The sequence below is a fragment of the Ahaetulla prasina genome, chromosome 6, assembly GCF_028640845.1.
Source record: "Ahaetulla prasina isolate Xishuangbanna chromosome 6, ASM2864084v1, whole genome shotgun sequence".
In the NCBI taxonomy this organism is placed as follows: Eukaryota; Metazoa; Chordata; class Lepidosauria; order Squamata; family Colubridae; genus Ahaetulla; species Ahaetulla prasina.
In genome coordinates, this window is record NC_080544.1 from 34,225,524 (window position 1) to 34,248,496 (window position 22,973).

Sequence of the window (22,973 nt, forward strand, 5' to 3'; positions counted from 1 at the left end):
TGCCACTTTCCCATCAGCAAAGCCAATGTGAAAGCCAGCAGAGAAGCTTACAAACCACTCCTCTAAGTTACTGCCATTCCTACCAACTTCCTGTGTGCCATCCCATCCTCTGGAGTACCCACCCCTGGCACATGCAAATTGGTCTGCAGCAGCCGCCTGTGTGCCTTCCTGCCCTCCAGAGTCCTTCCAGTCCTTGCACAGCAATACAGCACCCACACCATCCAACCGTATTCCATAGAACTAATCCATTTGGTGGACTGCTAGCAAATCTCCCAGGACTTGTAATTTCCTGCTGGCTTCCCCATTAACTTTGCTTCTTACAAGCTGAGAGGGGGTTGCAAGTTGCAGTTATGTGAGGTTCTCACTTAATAACCTATGATCCTTGCTTAATTACTGTGCAGTGAGGACTGTGGGTTTGCTGTTGATAAGTCAGGTGACAACACATTTTATGACTGCACCACTTAATGGAAATTTTGGTCCTAGTTACTGTCATTCAGTGATGTCTACCAATCAATATTTCTGAATTATTAATTCTAGCTTTGTATAAGAGATGAGACAGATAGCATTAGCTTTCTATTTGGAAGTTTGAGTCAATCTTGAGCTGGTCAGGATCGAACTCCAGACTGTAGTAATAGAGTTAGCCTGCATTACTACATTGCGACCACTGTACCACCAGGCCTCCTATACATTTGGCTTAGAAGAGTATTGCCAAAAAGAACCAGAAGAGGAGAAACTGCTATGCTCTGAAGTAATATTTGTCTTTAGTCTTTAGTAATATTTGTGTCAGCACTGTAGACATATTATATAGTATTTCTCATATTGCAGGCACCAAATGATTGATTTGATTTTTGGAATGCTGTTTTTAAATTCTCTGTTTTGGTTTAACAAGTAAAGAAAATAGTCTAATGAGATTGTTTATAACTGATGTACATTAAGATTTCTCAGGTTTCTATCTAAAATAGAGAAAGGCATATGTTTTTTGTGGAAATGTCAATGAGACCAAGCAACCTAAAGGTATGGAAACTGACATTTCTCCAGCTGGACGAATGGGAGGGTGGTTGGCAGGCATGTGGTTCTATTGGCAGTCTCACAAATATATGCAAGTATGTGATTTTTATTCCCATATCCCAGAATCACTATGTGCAGGACAATTGCATTTCATGTTTGTGTTCTGGAAGTTAGACAAAGATTCCATCTTAGAACTTAGAAGTCTAACTCAACATCTTGCAAAATTTATATTGTGATTCATATGTAAAAAAATTTGCTCATAAGGATTAATTCAAAGTTAACAGTGTAATGTTTATTTAAGGAACCATTTCCTGCAAGCAATTTTTCATTTTTCTTACAGTGACTTCCTCTATGGCATGTTATAAGCAACTTTTATATTTAAACTTTTATTTAAGTTTTTTGTTTTGGAACTAAGTTATAAAACACCTTTTGTTCTGAATGAGAAAGATGCTTCCCATATAATTAATAAAATGTAACATCTAAGATAACTAACCGAATTTGTTTAAAATATTTAAATAGTTTGAGACTAGAGAGAGTAGTATCCTACATGTGTCTGCTCAGAACATCTGCAGTAAGAACAGCAGAGTGTAGGAGGTTATATAAAGATTTAAAAGATGATAATTTTAGCCTAAGAGATAGAATGAAGTAATGAACTCATTAATGGCTTAATGAGTTAAGTTTTTTTGTTTGCTCCTCCCATCCCTAAAGCTTTATTCCATATTGTTCAAGAAGGTTTTTTTGAAGAAGCATTTGTGGTAGTCTAATGGAAGGGGAGAAGAAAAAAGAGGATGTTCCTTTGACTTACTTAAATAAAATCTAACAGCATTTCCATCACCACCCTCCAGGCTTTCACAACAGAGTTTGAAATTGACCTACGGTCACATTCACTTCTGCCAGCTTCCAAATGCAATTCCAGTCTATGCTCATCCTTTTTCCTCAGCATATCCAGCAAAGCAATGGGAGAGTACACAAATGTTAACCAGTCTTCTGTCCCTTGAATACCAACAGTTTTACAGTAACAAAATTTATCTTACCCATTCAAAAAAAAACCCAACCACGTGGTGTTTCTCCCCCCATCTCCACATTTTTCAGTAGGTACATTTGTGTATGTTCATCTGGTGGTTTGCTAATACAAAATAAGAGGTTTTTAGGGTAGAAATAAGGGGAAGTCAATCACAAGATAAAGGTAAATTAAGGTATTTAACTGGGGAATGCTGTGGAGTGCTTTAGATCTGATTCTAAGGAAAAGTATATTGGAGTGCCTAGAGATGTGGACATGATCTGTCTGCAACATCATAGACCAACCTCACAGGAGTCCAATTTAAAATTTCCAAAAGCTTCCTGGCAATCTTCCATTTAAAAATACCTGAGAGTTAAAGCTGAAATGGTACCACATTGGTTTTGATAACTTTCCAACAAGCAGTTTCCCAAGTAGATGTTGTTGTGGTTGCATAGTGCTGCAGGAGGCTGAATTGAGAGGGAGGATTAATTATGAGGAAATCGATTCTGAACAATGTGTAATTAAAGAAACAAGCTCCAGCAGCAAGATGCTGAAGAGAGGGTGCATGAGTAATAGCTTACTTGAACACAGGAGCAAAGATGAAGCAAGAATGATCATCAGGAAGTAAATAGAACATCCAGAAGCTGTGCAAACCAGCTATAGTTTCGAACAAACCAGGTAAGACCTAATGGCATTAAGAGATGCATCAGTTTCAGAGTTAAACCTAAAGTGATATAAACCACTTATGTGGAAGTTCCCAATTTCTGTTAGGAAATTAAGTTCTGCTACAGATTTACTTGACGCTACCTTCTCCGGGCTGCAAAACAAGTTGTAGTTTTTCTATAGCCGTTTGCTGTTATCTGCTGTTTGTCCTGAGTGTTGCAGGCTAGATTTGGTAGCCCCAATTTTTAAATGACAAATTAAAATCAGAAGCTACAAAAATACATTTTGGAGGCTACATTCAGAATGTTCTGTAATGTAATGAAAGCCTGGGGCATATGCTGTTTTGAAATGCTTTCGTTGAGTAAGGTATGGAAGAATGTTCCTGAGATCACAAGAAAGATATATTCTTATCTGAACTCCCAAACAGGCTTAGTCTAGCATCCAAACTACGATTTCAGGTGGTTCTGGTTTTCATCTCAAACCGTGTGTCTGAATAAGCCTTTGATATATTTTCTGGTATCAGCTGTGCTTTTATTTGCGTTTTGAATAATAATCCAGTGCTGATCATTACAAATATTGGCTCTGTTCTTTATGGCTGGGGAGTTGGCTTTCATGCCCAGTGCAAATAATGAATGAATAAACAAATCCTCTTGAGAACAGAGCCATTTTAAGGAATATTATTTATAACAATTCTATTGATCAGAGGTGGGAAAGATGCATGCTGGCTGTTCCTAGGATTCTAGGAGTAAGCGAATATTTTCAAAATATGGGAATAAACTTTTTCACCAGTATGTTCAACTGTTGTAATGAGCAGTGTAATGGCTAGCATAAAATTTATCAGATATCACCAGTGTTTCTGACTCCTCTCGAAGAGTTTATGTGCCAAATTGCTTGAGAGTTAAAGGCAGTTAACATAACTGGCCTGCTGTGTGGTAGAACAGATTCAGATTCATTCATATAATAAATGAATAACTGGTATGTATAATAATTGAACAGGTATTGTATTTGATAGTGAGGGAACGAATTTATAGTCAGCAACACTGGATGACTAGAAATACATTTCTTGTGGCTATATACCTGATATGCAGGGGTGAAATTCAGCCGGTTCTATCGGGTGAACCGGTAGCGGTGGCTGCAGGAGGCTCCGCCCACCTGCGCAGACGTCATGACGTCCCTCTTTTGCGATGATTTTCAACTTCTATGCATACGCAAAAGACTTTGCGCATGGGAGGACGACACACGCACATTTGTGAACCGATAGGGAAGGTAAGTGAATTTCACCCCTGCTGATATGTAGTGTGAAATCAGAACTAGATATCCTACTAGGGCCTAGAGGCCCATTCATCAAATCAGTCATCTTAGTGCTGAATCAGCTACGAGAAAACCCATAAGCAGGCAAGAATACCTACTCATTTTGTGTTGTTCTTTCCCAGTAATTAGGTATGGAAGACTACTTCTCAGTCTTATTTATTGGTTATTCTTATATCTGCTTTAGTGTACTGGGAAGAAGCAGAAATATTCTTCAGAAGTATTTCCTTTTTTTTTCTCATCCCACACAATCTTATAAGCTCTACTGAAGTTCAACAATACTTAGACAACTTGTTCTCAGATAATATGCAAGACCTTCTGGGATTAAAAAGAGCTTATTCACAGTGGTTTAGAATTGCAGCCTGAATCACCTTTTAGTTATGTCCTGACTAATCACGCTTTCAGATAGATGGCTCTTTGTGCATTGCTTTTTTTTTTAATAAATGCAGAAGAGATACAGGTGGGAACTATTATTAAGTCACCTATCTATTAAGAATATACAGCACTAGTATTGTGACTGAATTTGTACCCTAAGTTTATAAATTACATAGTATGGATGTTTATAACTCTTCTCTCAAACATTTGCAAAACTACTTACAGTATTTTCCTTTAGCAGCCACTGCAGTGTCTGATTATTTTAGGAACTAGACAACTATCTAAATAGCAGCATGTTTATGGTATATTTAATCAAAATGAAGTTCCTTTTAGTAGAAAAAAGTGCAATAGGAAAGTTCTCCTTACCTTATCTGTCAAGGTCCCTGTCATACTTGTTATCTCTAGGCATAATTTATTGAAAAAGTTATCCTAAATAAATCTTTTGCTCATTTGAATGGCTTTTATGTGGGATGACCAGATGATAAGCAGGATATACCTGCTGAAATGCCTTTTTCTTATCCCTTTTGGGCTTGTTTTACTTCTGACCACTGTAAGTAGAAGACTTTTAATGGGCTTTGCATAGAAAACATTGCACAGGGTAACTTTAAAGTGAATTTTGTGTACTGAGTGCTAACAGTGCATTGTAGGACACAGTAGGGCACTGAATTTTTATTAGTTAGGAGCCAAATGTTGATTAAACTGGAAGAGATTCCTTTCACAGAAAGAGAAAATGGATTTTCATTTCTGTTTTTCCAGTTTTTCTTAGTGTTTAAGTTTGCTCTCAAGTTTGGTGACTGTTTCCTTGCAGCTTTGCGATGCCAGCAAACTATTGATTGTTCTGGCATGCCTGTGTTGTCATATAAAGCTGAGAAAAATGCTGCCTCTTTTTCTGTTTTCCGTAGGATAAGATTTGTGCAAGTTAACTTGCTTTAACTTGTAAAAGTCTTATCCAACCTTAAGATCAAACCCAATTGAATTGTTATTACTAAGGTTTAGGTCATTTGGAAAAGTAGTGTCAACAATTCTAGGTTGATGGTATAAAGTAACCACAATATGAGCAGAACCCCCAGTCCACGTGACTAATTGCATAGCTGGATTTTCCCTTGTAAGGAAAATAGAACAGTAACGACATCTGTTTTCTATTATATGCTAACTTTTTCTTTGATGGCTCTGAATTTATTCAAGCTTTTAAAAAAATATTTAAAATATTTCAGAAATATAACTCTGGAAAATGATGTGCTGCTACTGTATATTTTGGAATACTGTACATTGTCATGCCACAGGAAATAAATTAAACCAAAGTTTATATAAAGGGACCTTATTGCATAGGTAGGAAGAGAAATAAATTTTCCCTTTTTTTCCAGGCACTAAATGGTTTGGCATTGGAAATAGAAGGGAAATAGCATCTGGTCAATTTTCATTTTTTTAAACAGACCGTAGAATGTAGATATGCATATAAGTAAGTAAGCTTTGCCTTCAGAAGTTGTGGGTACTCCAACACTGAAGGTTTTTTTAGAAGAAATTGGACAGGCATTTGTCTGGAATAGCATAGGGTTTCCTGCTTGGAAGATTTCCAAAGTCCCTTCCAACTCTGTTATTTTGTATTTTGCAATTCTAGGCAGGATACAGAGTATGAATAATTAAAATTAAAGCAACTATCATTGTTGCAAGAAAGATTGGACAACTGTCCTTCCGTCTGATTATGGAGATGAGGATAGATTACAGACCCTTGCAGTGATGACGTTATCTAGTTGGATAATGAAATATCTACAAGCTCAGAGACCACCAGAAACTGCACTTTTCAACCCTGAGCTGCAACCCTGAATAGTTGTTTTCTGCAGAATCCTGCATTATACCAATTGGCCATTTTTAGAGCCCTGGTTAAATCTCTTGTGGTCTTATTTACACTGATTGCAAACTATTTTGAAAGAGTACACAATCTGTTTTTTAAGTATTTGTAAGTGGCACCATTGAATACTTCATGCCAAGTGTCACCTTCTCCCTGCTGAAATAACAAGATTTTGGACACACCACACTATCACAGTAGAAGAAAACCAGGATGTGACATAATGGAAAACACCAAGTTATACCGTAAACAGATTGGTAGGAAACTCAATTTGCTTCCCAAACGAGAATTCTGCAGAAATTAAAGGGTATGACTCAGAATGAGAAGAAAAATTAATTTTTTAGATAAAAGTACTTCTTATTAAAGACTCACCTCCAATTCCTTTCTTGGTATGCTGTGAGTGAGACAAGGTAGTGTAAATCTGTGGTCTGATAAAACTTCTATTGGCTTTGTTCCCATTACCATAGCAATTATGCATACTAGCTGGGTTCACACATTACAGAGCACTCACAATATGGTTTCCTTAATTTTGGTTCAGTGTGTTGAACGCAGTAATCTTAGCTTTTGTGATGTGTAAATCACATCTTTTGGCTTAATGTATGCACTATTGCAAATCCAATCTATTGCAATGTATTTTAGTAAATCAGTGTTTCCTAACCTTGGTAATTAAGATGGGTGAGGTTCAACTGTTATCCAACATGCTGGCCGGGAACTCCGGGAATTAAAGTACACCAATCTTAAAATTGTCAAGGCTAAGACAATAAATCATAGTTAAAGAAATCAAGGTTTAGCATAATGCACTATCCTGGCTACAGTATCAAAACAAATGGAAAATCTAAATCCTCTTCAGTTGTGTATTTCTTGCATTCTGTGCTTCAATGAATATTGTGGAGAATGAAAACTTTTTTCGTTTATAATTACCCAAATTACCCTACTTGAAGTGGTTTGAAGTTATCCTTTCTACAATCATTTTGCTTAAAAGTGAAAGAAAAGAGCGGGAAAACAAGATGCTATTTCATTACTTCTGTGATACTTTCTTCAGAAAGGAAATGTTCAGAATAAATGTCTCATTTGACAGTTATGGCAACCACACCCTTATATTTCATAACAACAATGTACAAATAAACTGCTAATCAGCCTGGCTTTGATTTTTTTTCAAAGTAGCCCTTCTGTTTCTGCATAAAATGGGTTTTGTATCCATATTAAGCATGAAATTAATCTAATATTTACTATACTATGTTTAATAAACAATACAGCAATATTTGAGAACTTCCATGAGCATCTAATATACCAAATGGATTTTATAGCTATTTACTGGTAGTTATTAAGATTTCCTTAGAATTTCTCTAAGATGGAGTATGTATATATAAAATGTGGGTAGAAGTATAAACAGGTCATAGTTATTGTAAATTAAAGCTACTTAAGTCATTTTCTATATATATAGTGAATGGAAGCCATGGTTTGATCAATCAAGGATTGACAAAGCCACAGTGGGCTGGGTTCACCTTCCTATTCTAAATATAAATCATGATTTAGGTAAAGGACATCCAAACAAAAAACAAAGCACATATTATAAGGTCCTTGTCAATCACTTCAGATAACATTTTTGTTAACTAATATGTCAGTTGCTGATCTGTGGAAAATTACAGAGCTAATCACCATAATAATTTTGAATAATAGTACATGTTGCCAAAAAAATTGCTCTCTGAATTTTCCAAAGAAAATGGAGAACAAATCTCTTTTTGGCATGATGGCAGGATATGAGTGAGAACTTGCTATGAACTTGCTATGTTTGGAACTCATTACCTGACTCCATAGTCTCTACTCAAAATCCCAAAATCTTCAACCAAAAACTGTCTACTATTGATCTCACCCCATTCCTAAGAGGGCTATAAGGGGCGTGCATAAGAGCACAAAAGTGCCTACTATTCCTGTCCTATTGTTCCCTTCATTATATCAAATTGATATAGTTGATGCATATTTTTTACTTATATATATATATTTTCTTCAAGATATGTTGTTTTATCTATGACAATTGTTTGTGTATACTGTTGTGACAAAAATAAATAAATAAACTATGAAGTTGCTATGAGCTTTGAATAATGTAGCAAACCTGAGCATATTTGTGATCAGCAGTGATTTTCAAAATCTCAGGCCTGTTGGCAACTTCTCAGAGGAAAGCATTGTTTTTCTTATAATACCATAAGTGTCCTCTTGATAACAGATTTCCCTCTTTTCTTACAGACTAATTGGCACAGCATCAGTAGCACTTAAGGAACTAGTAGGCACGCAAAGTAGATCTCTTCCATACAAGCTCGTTCCCCTGCTAAATGAAAAGGGACTGGAAACTGGAGTAAGTGCCCTCTTTATTTTTATTATTTAGCTGGATAAAATGTTTCAAAAACATGGGGAACTTTTTGGAAGAATAAATCCGCAGCTGCAATCAAAGATGGCTGAGAGGAAAAGATCAGAATTGGCAAGATGATTACTTTATGAATGAATGTATTTACGTTAAAGGGACTAACACAGGGGTCTGCAACTTTAAACACTCAAAGAGCCATTTGGACCCATTTCCCACAGAAAAGAAAACACTGGGAGCCACAAAACCCTTCCTGTGCCTGACTATTTCTTGAGCGGCCACAAAATGAGCATATGTAGTCAAATTAAATGTTCTGTTTTCTTCTGAAACTTTTCTTTTCTTGGATTTATCCATGGTTGGCCTACTGGGGGTTGAAAAGCTCAATAAATCGCGTGCTGGCGGGTGTCGCACATTGGCTGTTGTGATACATATTTTGAGTGACAGGGAGCCACAGCAGAGGGATGAAAGAGCCACATGCGGCTTCAGGTTGCTGACCTCTGGACTAACAAAACAAAAATATACATGTTAAAAGGCAAAAGATCTATACATTGGTTTCAGTTATTTTAATATACTGCTTCAACTACCGTACTGTAGCATCCCTATGAAATGCAGCCCACATTTGTCTAAAATGCAATACATTTAAATACTAAATCCATAATATTAATGTTAAGGATCCAAAGAATTAATGAGCCCAAAATTTGCTCATACGGATAGTCCTCAACTTAACAGCCACAATGTGGACCAGAATTTCCATTGCTAAGTAAATCATGTCTGATTTTACCACCTTTTTTGCCACATTTGTTAAGTGAATCACTGCAGTTGTTAAAAGAATCATGAGGTTGGTAATTGAATCCGGCTTTCCTCATTGATTTTTCTTGGCCGATGTTGGATGGGAAAGTCACAAATGGTGATTACATGACCCTGCTACATTGCAACCATCGTAAATATATGCCAGTTGCCAAGCACCCAAATTCTGATCACATGACCATGGGAATGCTGCAACTGCCATAATTGCAATAAGCACTTAGACTTATATACTGTTTCACAATGCTTTACAGCTCTCTAAGTGATTTACAGAGTAGCATATTGCCCCCAACAATCTGGGTCCTCATTTTACCAACATCGCAAGGATGGAAGGCTGAGTCAACCTTGAGCCGGTCAGAATAGAACTCCTGGCAATGAGCAGCAAGTTACCCTGCAGTAGTGCATTTTAACCACTGTGCCACCATGGCTAAGTGGAAGATCCAATTGTAAATCACTTTTATCAGCGCCGTTGTAATTTTGAACAATCCCTAAACGAATGATTGTAAATCAAAGACTATACTGGAGGTACAAAATAGCTTCATAAAATTAAGAGAATATGTTATATAAGCAACATGGATGGCCTGTAGGTCCATAGAACCTTTTTGAATTCATTCATTGCAGCATTTGTAAGTTCTTTTTTCTTTTAATTTAGGCAACAATTGATTTGGTGGTAGGCTATGAGCCACCAGCTGGACCTCCAAATCCAAATGACCCAGGGGGAACTAACCCAGAGAGCACTGAAGGTATGCTACAGCCACTATTCCCACTCATCCTTCCATAAACGAAGATAAGCAATAAGTTGTCCCAAGATATTAGTTGCCTGCATTTTAGTATTATATGGAGGAGCTTTCTACTTTTTCTCCCCCTTGATCTGTGGATTAGCGTAACTTTCTCTCCATCTCCTTTGGCACTGCTATGAGAAGATCAAAAACACCTTTTGGCTTTAAAACAGCACTGATGTTGTTACCTAGTTTGGGTAATGAAACTGCAAGAAAACAACCAGGCTCAGAAAGCATTAAGGACCCTTGGTTTTAAAATAACTTGAGATCTCTACTGCAGCGGAACTCAAGGAAAGGGGAATTCCATTTAGCTTTAATTATAATTAAAGAAGAAAAAGTTTGAAGTTGGCTTGTTCAAACCTTAATTTAAATTTAACCAGCATTTTCGCAAGTTTAAACATAATGGGGGAAAAAACACGCTCAACAACACTATGGAATAGGAGATGTAAAGAGGAATGATGGCTATGGGACAATTAACTACACTGTAGATCAGGGGTGTCCGTCTGGCGCAAGGGGATGGCCTGGAAATAGTAAAGGATTGGCCCACGGTGCCTCTGGCAGCCAAAATGGAGCACGGGGGAAGGGGCCATACACCCTCCCCCTCTTTTCAGCCTGGACCGCCTCCTGCAGCACTCTGGCAGCCAAAACATTTTCTGCAGTCTCACTCTAGGCATGATTTCTTAAATGAATAAGTGTGTTCAAGTATGTGCCTTTGAGTAAGTTTTTGACTGCTGGCAACTGCCTGGACAAGTCCCTGCAGTTTTCTTGGTAAGGTTTTCCAGAAGTGGCTTGCCACAGCCTCCTTCCTAGGGCTGAGAGAAAGTGACTGGCTGAAAATCTTCCAGCTGGCTTTGTGCCTAAGGCAGAACTGGAACTCATGATCTCCCAGTTTCAAGCTTGGTGCTTTAACCACTATACCAAACTGTTTGTCTCCAAATCAGGTAGTCCTAGATGAACAGCCAAGCAACTTTGTTAGTATGTTACATTCAGTCTGCGGATTGGTGTAAATTTCACAGCCCTGAATGACCACCCCAATTCTGCTAAAGTAACTAGGCTGGCGAGTGATACTCTTCCTACAGCTTTAAGTGAATCTATTGCTAGATTGCCCTGGATAGCATAGATAGTTGCCAGTCCTGCACCACACAGACTAAGGATCATGAATGAATAAATTGTGTATCTGACAAGTGATATTGGATAGGAAGGAAATGCTATCAGGGCAATCTAGTAATAGTTATACTTCACTTAAAGCTTTAGGAAGAGTATCACTCACTAGCCTTGTTACTATATATAGCTCTCTCTGTGTGTGTATGTATGTGTGTGTGTGTATTCCTTGGGACATATAACAAAGTGCTTTCAGCCTTTAAAACGGAATTGAAACTGAAATCATATATTTCATAGTAGCGTTTGCAATACGCAACTGCCACAGCTTACCACAAGGAGTGAAAATGTAATAGGTGATTTACTGTAATGCCTTAATAGGAACTGTGTTGCCCAAATAAAAGATTTCAAATAAAATTATTATTCCACTGATGTCACCTAGTGTTATAACATTGAAGTGGATAAATAGCAGCAACTTTCTATATTTCAAAATCAGCTTCTCTCAAATTATTTTTTTTCAGATTCCCCATTAAACAGAAATCAAATTATTAGAAAAAGAAAATTTGCTTATAAAGATAATAGGAGATAGGTGGTTATTCTAAGAGCTTTATATAGTACCACACAAATAGTCAAAAATAAAATTGTTCCTTTAAAAAAAGCCACTTCAGCCTCCAAATGCAATTTTGTACAGTATTATTGTGATTTTGGTTAACAGAATAAATTGTTTCCCTTAACTCGTTTGTGTTTAGTTAAAAACTAAAGAGCCAGCTTATTTTTTTACAATACAATTTTAAGTTTAAAGGTGAAACCAACTGGAAAAACTAGTTTTTTGTACCTTGGGGGAAGGTAACGCTCTGCCCTTAAAGTATATTTTTCTATTTACAAAAGTTTTCTTTTCTCACCTAGGAATTAAGCTAGCATATATCAGCTATTCAGGAGGCTGTCTGTAAACTAATAAAATGGTTTTCATAACATAAAAAGCCAAAGGTTTGGAGAGGCTTTAAATCATAGTAGCAACTATTTTGGTCAATTACAACTGGAACAGGGAGCTTCAGGTCTAAACCTGATTTATAGAGACATGAGGTGAAAGTGTCTGGCATTGTTTCTTTCCACACCCAGTTCTTAAAGCAGCAAATTTGATAACCAAACTGCAACCAAATAGCAGAACTATGTCTTTCAACCATCAATCCTATGTAACTGGAGGGGTAACAGTTCTCACAAGAGTTTGCAAAAATTCAAATTATTACTAGATGGCAGCACAGCGAGAGAAAATTCTCATTCTTTCTTGACATCCGATGGTGCTTGTGCAATCTTGATAGTAACCCTATTTAATCTTTGTGTGTGATATAACTTTTGTTGAGCCTTCTATAACATACTAGATAACTTATGACCTGATGGGTCATTGTTAGAGATATTTTTTTTCCAAACAGAGAAACAGAATGACCACAGGCAGGCAAAAACAAGTACAAGTGATTTTCAACTTCCTGACGGCTTCCTCATTAAGTTTCCTTGTCAGATACTGACAAGAAGCATTGGAATTTTCCTTTCTCTCTTCCCTCCCTCCCGGCTTTCTGCCACATCAAGTTTAGGCTTCCTGCCAGCTTCCCCATTGTCTTAATTTTAAAAAAAAGTGCCCTGAGGGGAAGGTGTACAAGGGTGTTGTGAATGATGGGAATGGTGTGACTTTGCTTGTGGAAAGCTGGCAGGGAGCATGGACAATCCCAATTGAGTTTTCACTTTCTGCCAGCATCCTCTTGATTTTTCTGAAGTTGTCAGGGAGCATTAAAAATGATCAGCTGACCACAGACTGGCAGCAATGAAGCAGCCACAGAATTGCCAAATTTCAATTCCACGGATCTCAAATTTTGAAACATTCTGTAAATTAGCCCATTTGAGCTATGTTGTTGCCCTATGATACACCATTTTGCCCAACTGAAGATTAGCAACATTCAGACACATGAGTTTTAGTACCGTAGTAGATAGATTGTTTATGCTTTGGGTTTGGTGTTTGCTTATGATTACCTTTGCCAATATTTAATGTCCAATTGCTTTGGTTATCTGTAATGGTTAAATTGCTGGATTCCACTTAGCAGCACTTTAAATGCTTCAAGGATCAGATTGGTGCTGTTTGGATCATTGTCACATATCTTTCTCAAACTTGATATCTCTGGAGTCCTGACCTGTTTAGCTATCATTCTCCACAGCCATCCTATCTGTGGTAACAATCCACAATTTAAAAACAAAATAGCACTTTCAGAGATCCATATTAGTGCCAGTATCTTTCAGGTTCATTCACTCTGAGTTTTTCTTATTGTGCTTTCAAGGATAATAACATTTGAAATTGTTGTTAGATGGTGAAGAAGATGGCGGTGAGGAGGGTATACCCAATGATGGACCTGGAGTTCTCCCCCAAAAGGGTCCAAGTGGTTCCCGTGAAGTTCAACTTGCTCGGCATATTACCAAAGGAAAGAAAAATCGCAGGGTGCTTTCTAATAAACCTCAAGATTTCCAGGTTGGAAAATAATGAATTTTATCAATAATACGGTAATCCTAACCCTAATAATTTACCCGAGAGTAAGCACCACTGAGTACAATGAACCGTGTATTCTTACACGAAGCTTACTCACATATAAGGCATAGCTTGCATTGTGGTTAATACAGTTTGGGCAACATATTTATTTTCTGTTTAGAAATCTCTTCCACAAGCTGTTATTTAAATCTTGGAAGATTCTTTTCCCTGGTGTAACATTTTTGGCTCCAGGTCATAACAACAAAGGAGTGTATAAATAAATTTGAGAACTAAAGACTAAAGACTGGGAATACTTGTTGCATTCGAAGTAACTTAATAATATGCAGTATGTTAATTGTGAAAAATACCAAAGCATTAGTCTCTAAATCAGGGATTTTTAACCTTTTTGTGACATAGATCCCTGTGACAGTCTGGAGAACCTTACAGATCCCTTCAAAGAAAAATGTATTTCAAATGCATTAAATTTACAAATTATTCAGGGGCTGTAAATTACTCTGTTATTATTAAATGAAAAAAATCAAGATTACTGAAAATAGTGTTGCATTTAGAAAAATGCAGTATCTGAATGAACTTTCTCCAAACTGTTCCCTTTCCTAACACGTTATGAGTACAACTTAAAGAATGTATACATTAGAAGATAGTATGTTGTTGAAGGCCACACCAAATATTCATTGTGAATTAGAGTAGAAAGGCATTTCTTTAATTCTTTGGGGAAACTTGGATTTTTAAAAAACACATAATGGAAGTTTATTTTTTTATTTTATTTATTTATTTTGTCACACAGTATATATAAGCGTAAGCATGAAATACACAGTATATATAAGCGTAAGCATGAAATAGCTATATATATGAGTATGTAATAACTATGTTAATTGGATATAACGAAAGAAACTAATAGACAGGAACGGTAGGCACTCTCATAATTTGTATAAGTTCTCATAATAGATATGCTCCAGGAGAGGCTTGCCTGTTTCTAAATTGCAGCCATGGTAAATTTGATCACTCACATATTATCTTTTCTAATGCCCTCTTTGTATTCTTTATCATACTATTCTGAGAATGTTCTGAGGCTTAATTATGATTTGATGACTCTAGTGCATGATAGATTGTGATGTGCACCTAGATCTTCATAACTGCAGAGATAGCTGCCCTTCTCCTCCTATGCCTGGGGATATTCTAGATATACCATGATCAAGTTCCTCATGAACATAAATTCCTTGGATGAGCTCTTCATATTCAGCTCTATGTATTATTTGGAACTAAGGAAACGGAATATTGTTCATTATAATTCAATAATTGACAATCCCATTCTAATTTATTTTAGCAGGAAATCACTCAAAGAACTTTCAATTGATAACGGCTAATTAATAGAAAATGTCGCCCGTCTAATATATATCATTGTGTTACTTGTTACCAGATTCGTGTTAGGGTCATTGAAGGACGTCAGTTGTCCGGGAATAATATAAAGCCAGTTGTAAAAGTACATGTTTGTGGCCAGACACACAGAACAAGAATTAAAAGAGGAAACAATCCCTATTTTGATGAGGTAAGTATAATATATATAATAAAACTACTGTATACTTTATAAGTTTAGCTACTATATTTTATGAAAATGCAGATAACCTTTGGAATGCCAATTTGGAAGTAAATCTTGTGAAACTGATGCAAGGTTATTTAGTTTAGTATGATTAGTAAAATCTCCTTCAAGTCCACATATGTTTATTCTTTTTTAAAAAGAGCACAAAACTGTTGCTGTTCACCCCTTCAGAAATATTTTTTTGGTATCCTAGTGACAGTTCCCGATGGTGCCCTCTAAATATACAAATTAATTCTTATCCTACTAGGCCTTTTTGATCAGCTAAGATTAATGAGGTGAAAGTATCTACTGAGGTGAAAGTATCTACTGTAAATAAGTGTGATTAAGTCTAGGTAACAGACACATGACAAAAAGAAAGACAGCTAATGGTGGAATATACTGCATATCCACTAATGAATTCAGGTACATAAATTCATCAAAATCCATCCCCTAAACTGCGAATTGCAACCTACTGTGACAACTGACTTGAAGTCATATGAAGAAAAGTGAAATAATCTGTGGTGGTTTAAATTTATCGTTTATGTAAAATGTCCTCATGAATCAGCATGTTTCTGTCAGCCCTGAAAGATAGATGAACTTGAACTCCGAAATCATGTATGCTAAAACTGCTTTTATTGTATGTTTACAGTGACAGAAACTTGAAACTCTGAATGTGTCTCCACCCCACCCTCCTTCCCCCGCCCTTATCCTGTAGAGAATTAGAGAAGGCCAGGTCAAAAATGCTTTGTCAAATTCCATTCCTGATCCAGATTTCTCTTATCTGACCATTTCCTTGGCTGTGCTTTTAATGGCTCTTTTTTCTGCCTCTTCCTCAAGATTATTCTCGAAGTTTATTACATTACAATGTACATAGCGTGTACACTGGATAGATTATCTGAGACTCCAGGGCTACTGTACAGTAGCTATCCATCATCCTTACAGAGCCACTGGTGCTGGGATTGCCAGACATTAATTGCAAAGTTTCAGGTCAAGTTCAGATAACACGAACACTAAAAATTGTAAACTCAACATAACTTAACATAACTGAGGTGTCCTCCCTAAGCATGTATCCCCAAACAGGGAAAACAGAAAGTTTCCACATACATGTGGCCACCCACCCTGTATTATTTCCCCACCCATATAGTATGTCTGTCTATAAATATTCATATGCAGCAGGATTTTTGGAAAAAATGTTTAATCAAATAATTAGGACTTTTACAGAAGAATATTCCTCAACCTCCCTGTGGTATGTCATGAGTCAGGACTGAAAGATCAGGTCCATAGATGAAGGTCCAATTAAATGGATTTATTGCTACTCATGCCTATGTACAAGACTATTCTTAGCACCTGCTTGGAGTTAGATAAAGGCTAACAGAATTCAAGGGGGTTTGGACTTAGTCCGCTAGTGATTATATAGAGATTCTAGGCCCATGATGGCGAACCTATGGCACGCGTGCCACAGGTGGCACACGGAGCCATATCTGTGGGCACGCGAGCATTGCCCTAGCTCAGCTCCTGCGTGCATGCACCGGCCAGCTAATTTTTAGGCCTTCTGGGCCCAGTGGAAGTCGGGAAATGGATTGTTTCTGGCCTCCGGGGGTGGGGGAAGCTTCTGGAGCCTGGGGCCTAACGGGCCCACCAGTAACCTTTTTGCCGTCACATGCCAAAAATGGGGGGTCACGCGCGCATGTGCAGGGGGGGCGGGGAGTATTGAATTATGGATGTGGGCACGCATGCGAATGACTCCCTCACACTCCCCACGATTTTGGCATGCAACGGCAAAAAGGTTAGCCATCACTGTTCTAGACTGATTCCTCGTTTAACTCCACCTCCAGGTTCTGCCACTTCTTCCCTTACACAATGGAATTGAAGAGCTTAGCCACATACTGATATCTCATTTGTTTTAATAGGATAACCATCAAACACCTCTATGTTACACCCCAGTTTTTCCTGCAGATTTAGTCTAAAACTGTTTCCCCTTCCTAACAGATATTTTTCTACAACATACACAATATGACGCCTTCAGAGCTCTTTGATGAAACCATAAGCATTCGGGTAAGGCAAATGAACGATTGTCTTTATTATTGCTTTACTTTTTGTTAAGTTAAAGTTATAACTTATTCTACTTCTTTCATTTCCTTAAAGGTTTATGATTCTTACTCTCTGCGTCCTGATAGTCTAATGGGGGAATTTAAGGTAAGCATTCTTGATGTTCCGCCATAAATTCATTTGGAGCTTACGCAACATGAAATTAAAAGACAAAGAATCAAAACATGTCCTATTAAAAACAGCTGTTCAAGGCAATATCTGCTTTTTAAAAATTTTGGAAATGTAAATGTGTGAATAGATGTCCTCTTGCCAGTTTAGAATGAAAGACTAAGAAAAAATGAGTCCAAATTTTTATTTCATTTTCTTTTCTCAGGCTTAATAATAATAATAATAATAATAATAATAATAATAATAATAATAATAATAATAATAATAATAATAATAATAATAATAATAATAATGTTTTAATTTGTATACCGCCCTTCTCCCGAAGGACTCAGGGCGGTGAACAGGCAGATAAAATACAAACAGAAACATACACCATAATTAAAACAACCCTTAAAAAACTGATTCAAATTCGCCAAATTTAAAATAACATTACACCCCATAAAAAATTACAAAAAGTTAAAACCCACAATTAAAATTTAAAATTTAGAATTTAAAATCAGGCCAGTCCAGCCATACGAAATAAATAGGTTTTAAGTTCGTGGCGAAAGGTCCTAAGGTCAGGTAGTTGTCGAAGCCTGAGGGGAAGCTCGTTCCACAGGGTAGGAGCCCCCATAGAGAAGGCCCTCCCCCTGGGGGCCGCCAGTCGACATTGTTTGGCTGACGGCACCCTGAGGAGTCCCTCTCTGTGGGAACGCACCGGACGCTGGGAGATAGAGGCCGGCAGTAGACGGTCCCGTAAGTAGCCCGGTCCTAAGCCATGGAGCGCTTTAAAGGTGGTAACCAATACCTTGAAGCGCACCCGGAAAACAACAGGTAGCCAGTGCAGCGCAGGATAGGTGTTATATGGGAGCTTCGAACCGTTCCCTCAATAACCTGCGCAGCCGCATTCTGGACTAGCTGAAGTCTCCGGGTGCTCTTCAAGGGGAGCCCCATGTAGAGAGCATTGCAGTAGTCCAGACGAGAGGTAACGAGAGCATGAGTGACCGTGCATAGGGCATCCCGGTCCAGGAAGGGACGCAACTGGTGGATCAGGAGAACCTGGTAAAAAGCTCTCCTGGAGACGGTCGTCAAATGAGCTTAGAAATTATTTCTCCAGTTCTGATAAATGTAAAGCATTATCACTACCTGAATTAATGTGAAAATATTTTGTTGGATTTAAGAACATGAAGCAAAATCCAGGTTCAGCATTAAACATATTGATGTGAGAAGGTTAATATCTATAACTGGTTTTGGCAACTGATTGTGTTTATGTAGCCACCATAAAGCATTAGTTTGTTTATGGCTTACTTTTAATGTAAATATATTTTAGTTACACATGTTTAAATTTAGATCCTGTACTTCATGTGACAGAAGAAGCATTCAGATATGTTACTGAAAGCAAATGAGCTTTAAAGCCACATATATAGTCTATTATATTTATTTGATTACCTTATCATTAACTCTAAGGCAATAATATTAATATATTTCTACTACAGATTGATGTTGGTTATGTCTATGATGAACCTGGTAAGTAATTTTCATGCAAAATATCTTAGGTTGTTTGAGAGTTAATGATATCTAGTAATAGATGCTTTGATTAGGATGGGGCTAAATGTAAGACTTGATCTAGCCTATATATTCAACCACAGAAAGAAGGGATATATTTTGATGTTACAGTTATCAACTGGACACTAAAACTGCAATTGATTCATTAAAAGGAAGTCTTTTTGAAAGAAAAAGAGATTTTGTGCTCACTCATAAAAACGTACAGTGTGTTAATAAAACTGCTGGTAGTAAAATCAACTATCAGTCTTTCTCTTTTAACATATGGTAGTATGAGTTGCTTGGTTGTGGTACGTGTTTGAGGTATTGAATTTAATTGACTTTTACGTTACCTGAATGATAGATATTAATGCGAGATACTCCAGACCTGTGACTCCTCAAGCTGCTTCTAAAGGTGTATGTATCACTCTACTGAAAGGATTAATCCAAGTTGTAAGATAGCCTAGCTAACTGGTTACAGGCATGAAGTGAAGCAGAAGACTATTTTCCCAGTGCATTGTGGAGAAGCATCAGATATATCTTCCTTCTTTATTCCTTTACTTTTCTCCACTCCTGTGGCCTGTCATACTTCTGAATATATTAAGCCTATGTCTAAAAATAGCCTGCCAGGTTGATGGCATGGAAGAGATCTTTCCTAGTTTACTTGGCACTCTTTCTCCACCCCTGTGATGGATATAAATCACGCTAGCAAATATGGAGAGTATATGCAGAGTAAAGCAGGAAAGAGCAGTTAATAAGTGTTGGCTGTAAGAAGTCATGGCCATCAGCATCTCTGGAAGTAGTATCTGCAAAACGAGTTAAGAATAATCAGCATAAGGTTCCTACCCAAAAGAAAACAAGTAAATACTATGGCTAAATGGATCTCCAGGTTGGAAAAATCACCTATGTTCATTGATGACCAAAGTAGGGGTGAAATCCAACAGGTTTTGACAGGTTCTGGAGAACCGGTAGTGTAAATTTTGAGCAGTTTGGAGAACTGGTAGTGGAAATTTTGAGCAGTTCGGAGAACCGGCAAATACCACCTCTGGCTGGGCCCAGAGTGGGGTGGGAATGGAGATTTTGCAACATCCTTCCCCCAGGAGTGGGGAGGGAATGATGATTTTGCAGTATCCTTCCCCTGCCACGCCCACCAAGCCACGCCCGCAGAACCGGTAGTAAAAAAAATTGAATTTCACCACTGGACCAAAGGTAGACAGTGGAACTCACCTCTCCTTTCTGGTTTAATCTGATCAATGCAGCATAGTACCAGCACTCACCCAAGAGAAAATGTTGCTCTTATTTTTCAATGCATGCCTAGTGCTCTTATGCATCCAAGTATACAAGCAATCAACATAACATCCTTTGAAGTCAGTTCCAGCTGCAGTTTCACATCTTCCTTTCCCCATACCAGCAGCAGGATCAACAGAAGAAGCTCTTTTCCTCCATCATATCTTACAGAAGACTCCACTCTTTAAAAAAAATCATGTAAACGTGATTTGGGACTTGGCTTCAGCATTCAGGTTCAATGTTCTTTTGCTTTTCAGGCCATGCGGTCATGAGAAAATGGCTGCTTTTGAATGATCCTGAAGACACCACTTCAAGCCCAAAAGGCTACTTGAAAGTCAGCATGTTTGTTCTTGGAACAGGAGATGAGCCACCTGTAAGTTTAGATGTGCATTTTTTTTTCCTCCCAATTACAGATTGGATACTTCATTTTAATATCCATATGAAGCTTTACGTTTAATGATAGAAGACACTCAAAGAATGATCCTGCTGACCCTTTGTTTCTTTTCCCTAGTTCTGCTTATTCCGCTACTTTCCACTCTGTCGCCGCACAACCTCTCTTCCATGGCCTTCAACACCACTGCCTTCTGAAGGTACATCTCCCCTTAACCTTTTTCACATTTTCATCTCTTGGGTCCAACTTCTCCTTCCTCATAATGCTGCTTTATTCCTGCTGTTTCATTCGGTTGCAAAAGAACACATGAATATTTTGTGGGAATGTCAAGGATTCCCACTCTAGAACATTCTCACGTCTGGACGTAATTTTCAGAAGCATTCTCTCAAAAAGGTCAACTATTTGTGATTGAATCTGCCTTAGTTAGAAATCACTGTTTAAAGAAGACAGATAACTCAGATTATTCCTACCATTATCTCCAGCCCTCAAGAAGCTCTGTTATTGCAGACAATTTATATATCTTTTTTTTGGCATGTCAGATATATTTCCAAATAAAATACTGGATGGCGGCCACATACTTTCCTTTTCTTAGACAAGCAATGAAGTTTAGACAGATTTTTGTGGCATCTAGGCATACTCTTAGAAATAAATATTTTGATTAAAAATAATTTTATTAAAAAGGGAGTAAGGAGTCTGATGGGCATCAGTGGAAATATTTCTGTGCATATTGATATCTATGACACTTCCCAAAGTCGGTCTGTTAATGAGACATGTGGTCTCCAAAATTAAGATATAAAATAAATATAATAAATGAATGCACATTGCTTATCCCTGTATCTTATTTGGCCTTATCTTTAAATTTTCCAAGATTAAAATGAATAAAGAATCTATTGTAGGTTGGCTGTTTGTATTTTTTTGTGATGATAATGTATTTTACATATTTATAAATGAAAAACTAATCATGTTTTAGCTAAAGTTGAGCAGCATAAACTACACTATGTACAAATTAGGATCTGGAAATTCATATTTTTCATAAATAGTATTCACAAATAGTATTCATATTATCAATGTCAGCCAATGAAAGGTCCTGAAGCAGTCTTTTCAATGGAAAACTCCTTTAAAAGTTCAATGTTTAAATAGGATGGAGAAACTAAATGGGGATGCAGAATATCTTTGTACTTTCAAAGGTACTGTTAAAGTGGAAATAAGCTATATAACTTTGTTTAGCAAATAAATAAATGTAGAAGAGTAGTCACCTGTTATCCTGACTTTTAAAAAGTTCCGTTTAAAGCAGGAATTAGATATTCTTATCCAGAACTCATTATCAAATGCCATTATTTACAAAGTATAAACATAGGGAGGACACGAGAATACTGAAAGGATGACTAATTGCTCAGTGCATTTCTAGCTACCCCTATGATACTAATATATTTCTAATGATCATTAAAATGCTATTGATTCTTACTAATGTTATTATTTGCAAAAATCTCAGAAAATCAACCACAGATACTGCTGTGATAGCCAAAACCTAAACCAGTTGGATATATGAAATTAAATTAATAGGGTTAAGAAATATCTCAGGCCTTTGCTTGGCATTATTCTAAATTATTTCAGATGATCATGCAGCAGTCATGCCTTATTGACAGTGACCTGCCTATATTAATTGGAGAGGGGAGGGAAACATCACATTTTGCAGGGAGAAAGGAGAATGGAAGAGATATATAGGTAGTCCTTAACTTACAACAGTTCATTTAGTGACATTCAAAGTTACAATGGCACTGAAAAGAATGACTTATGATCGTTTTTCACAATTACAACCATTGTAGCATTCCCGTGGTCATGTGATCAAAATTCAGACGCTTGGCAACTGGCTCATATTTACGATGGTTGCAGTGTCCTGGGATCAGATTATTCCCCTTTTGCGACCTTCTGACAAGCAGAGTCAATGGGGAAGCCAGATTCACTTAACAGCCGTGTTACTAACTTAACAACTGCAGTGATTCACTTAACAACTCTGGAAAGAAAGTTGAAAATGAGGCAAAGTTCGTTTAACAGCTGTCTTGCTTAACAAGAGAAATTTTGGACTCAGTTGTAGTCGTAAATTGAGGACTACCTCAGCATATTTCCTCCAATCAGGAAAAAATCATAACTTCTCAATCTTTGAGGGTATTAGTTGGTTGAGGTTGCTTTTTTTTCCCTAAAGAATAGAAT

At 37.2% G+C, this 22,973-nt stretch overlaps 1 protein-coding gene across 1 annotated transcript in view; it reads left to right on the forward strand.

Moving 5' to 3' along the window:
• MYOF (myoferlin) overlaps positions 1–22,973 on the forward strand; it is a 107,797-nt gene that overhangs the window by 10,404 nt on the left and 74,420 nt on the right. Inside the window, exons 4-11 of the mRNA XM_058187014.1 lie at positions 8,445–8,553; positions 10,016–10,106; positions 13,592–13,752; positions 15,188–15,316; positions 17,336–17,401; positions 17,492–17,542; positions 19,039–19,069; positions 20,629–20,744. Of these exons, the coding sequence (XP_058042997.1) occupies positions 8,445–8,553; positions 10,016–10,106; positions 13,592–13,752; positions 15,188–15,316; positions 17,336–17,401; positions 17,492–17,542; positions 19,039–19,069; positions 20,629–20,744 (754 nt within the window). The remainder of the gene's footprint in view (positions 1–8,444; positions 8,554–10,015; positions 10,107–13,591; positions 13,753–15,187; positions 15,317–17,335; positions 17,402–17,491; positions 17,543–19,038; positions 19,070–20,628; positions 20,745–22,973) is intronic.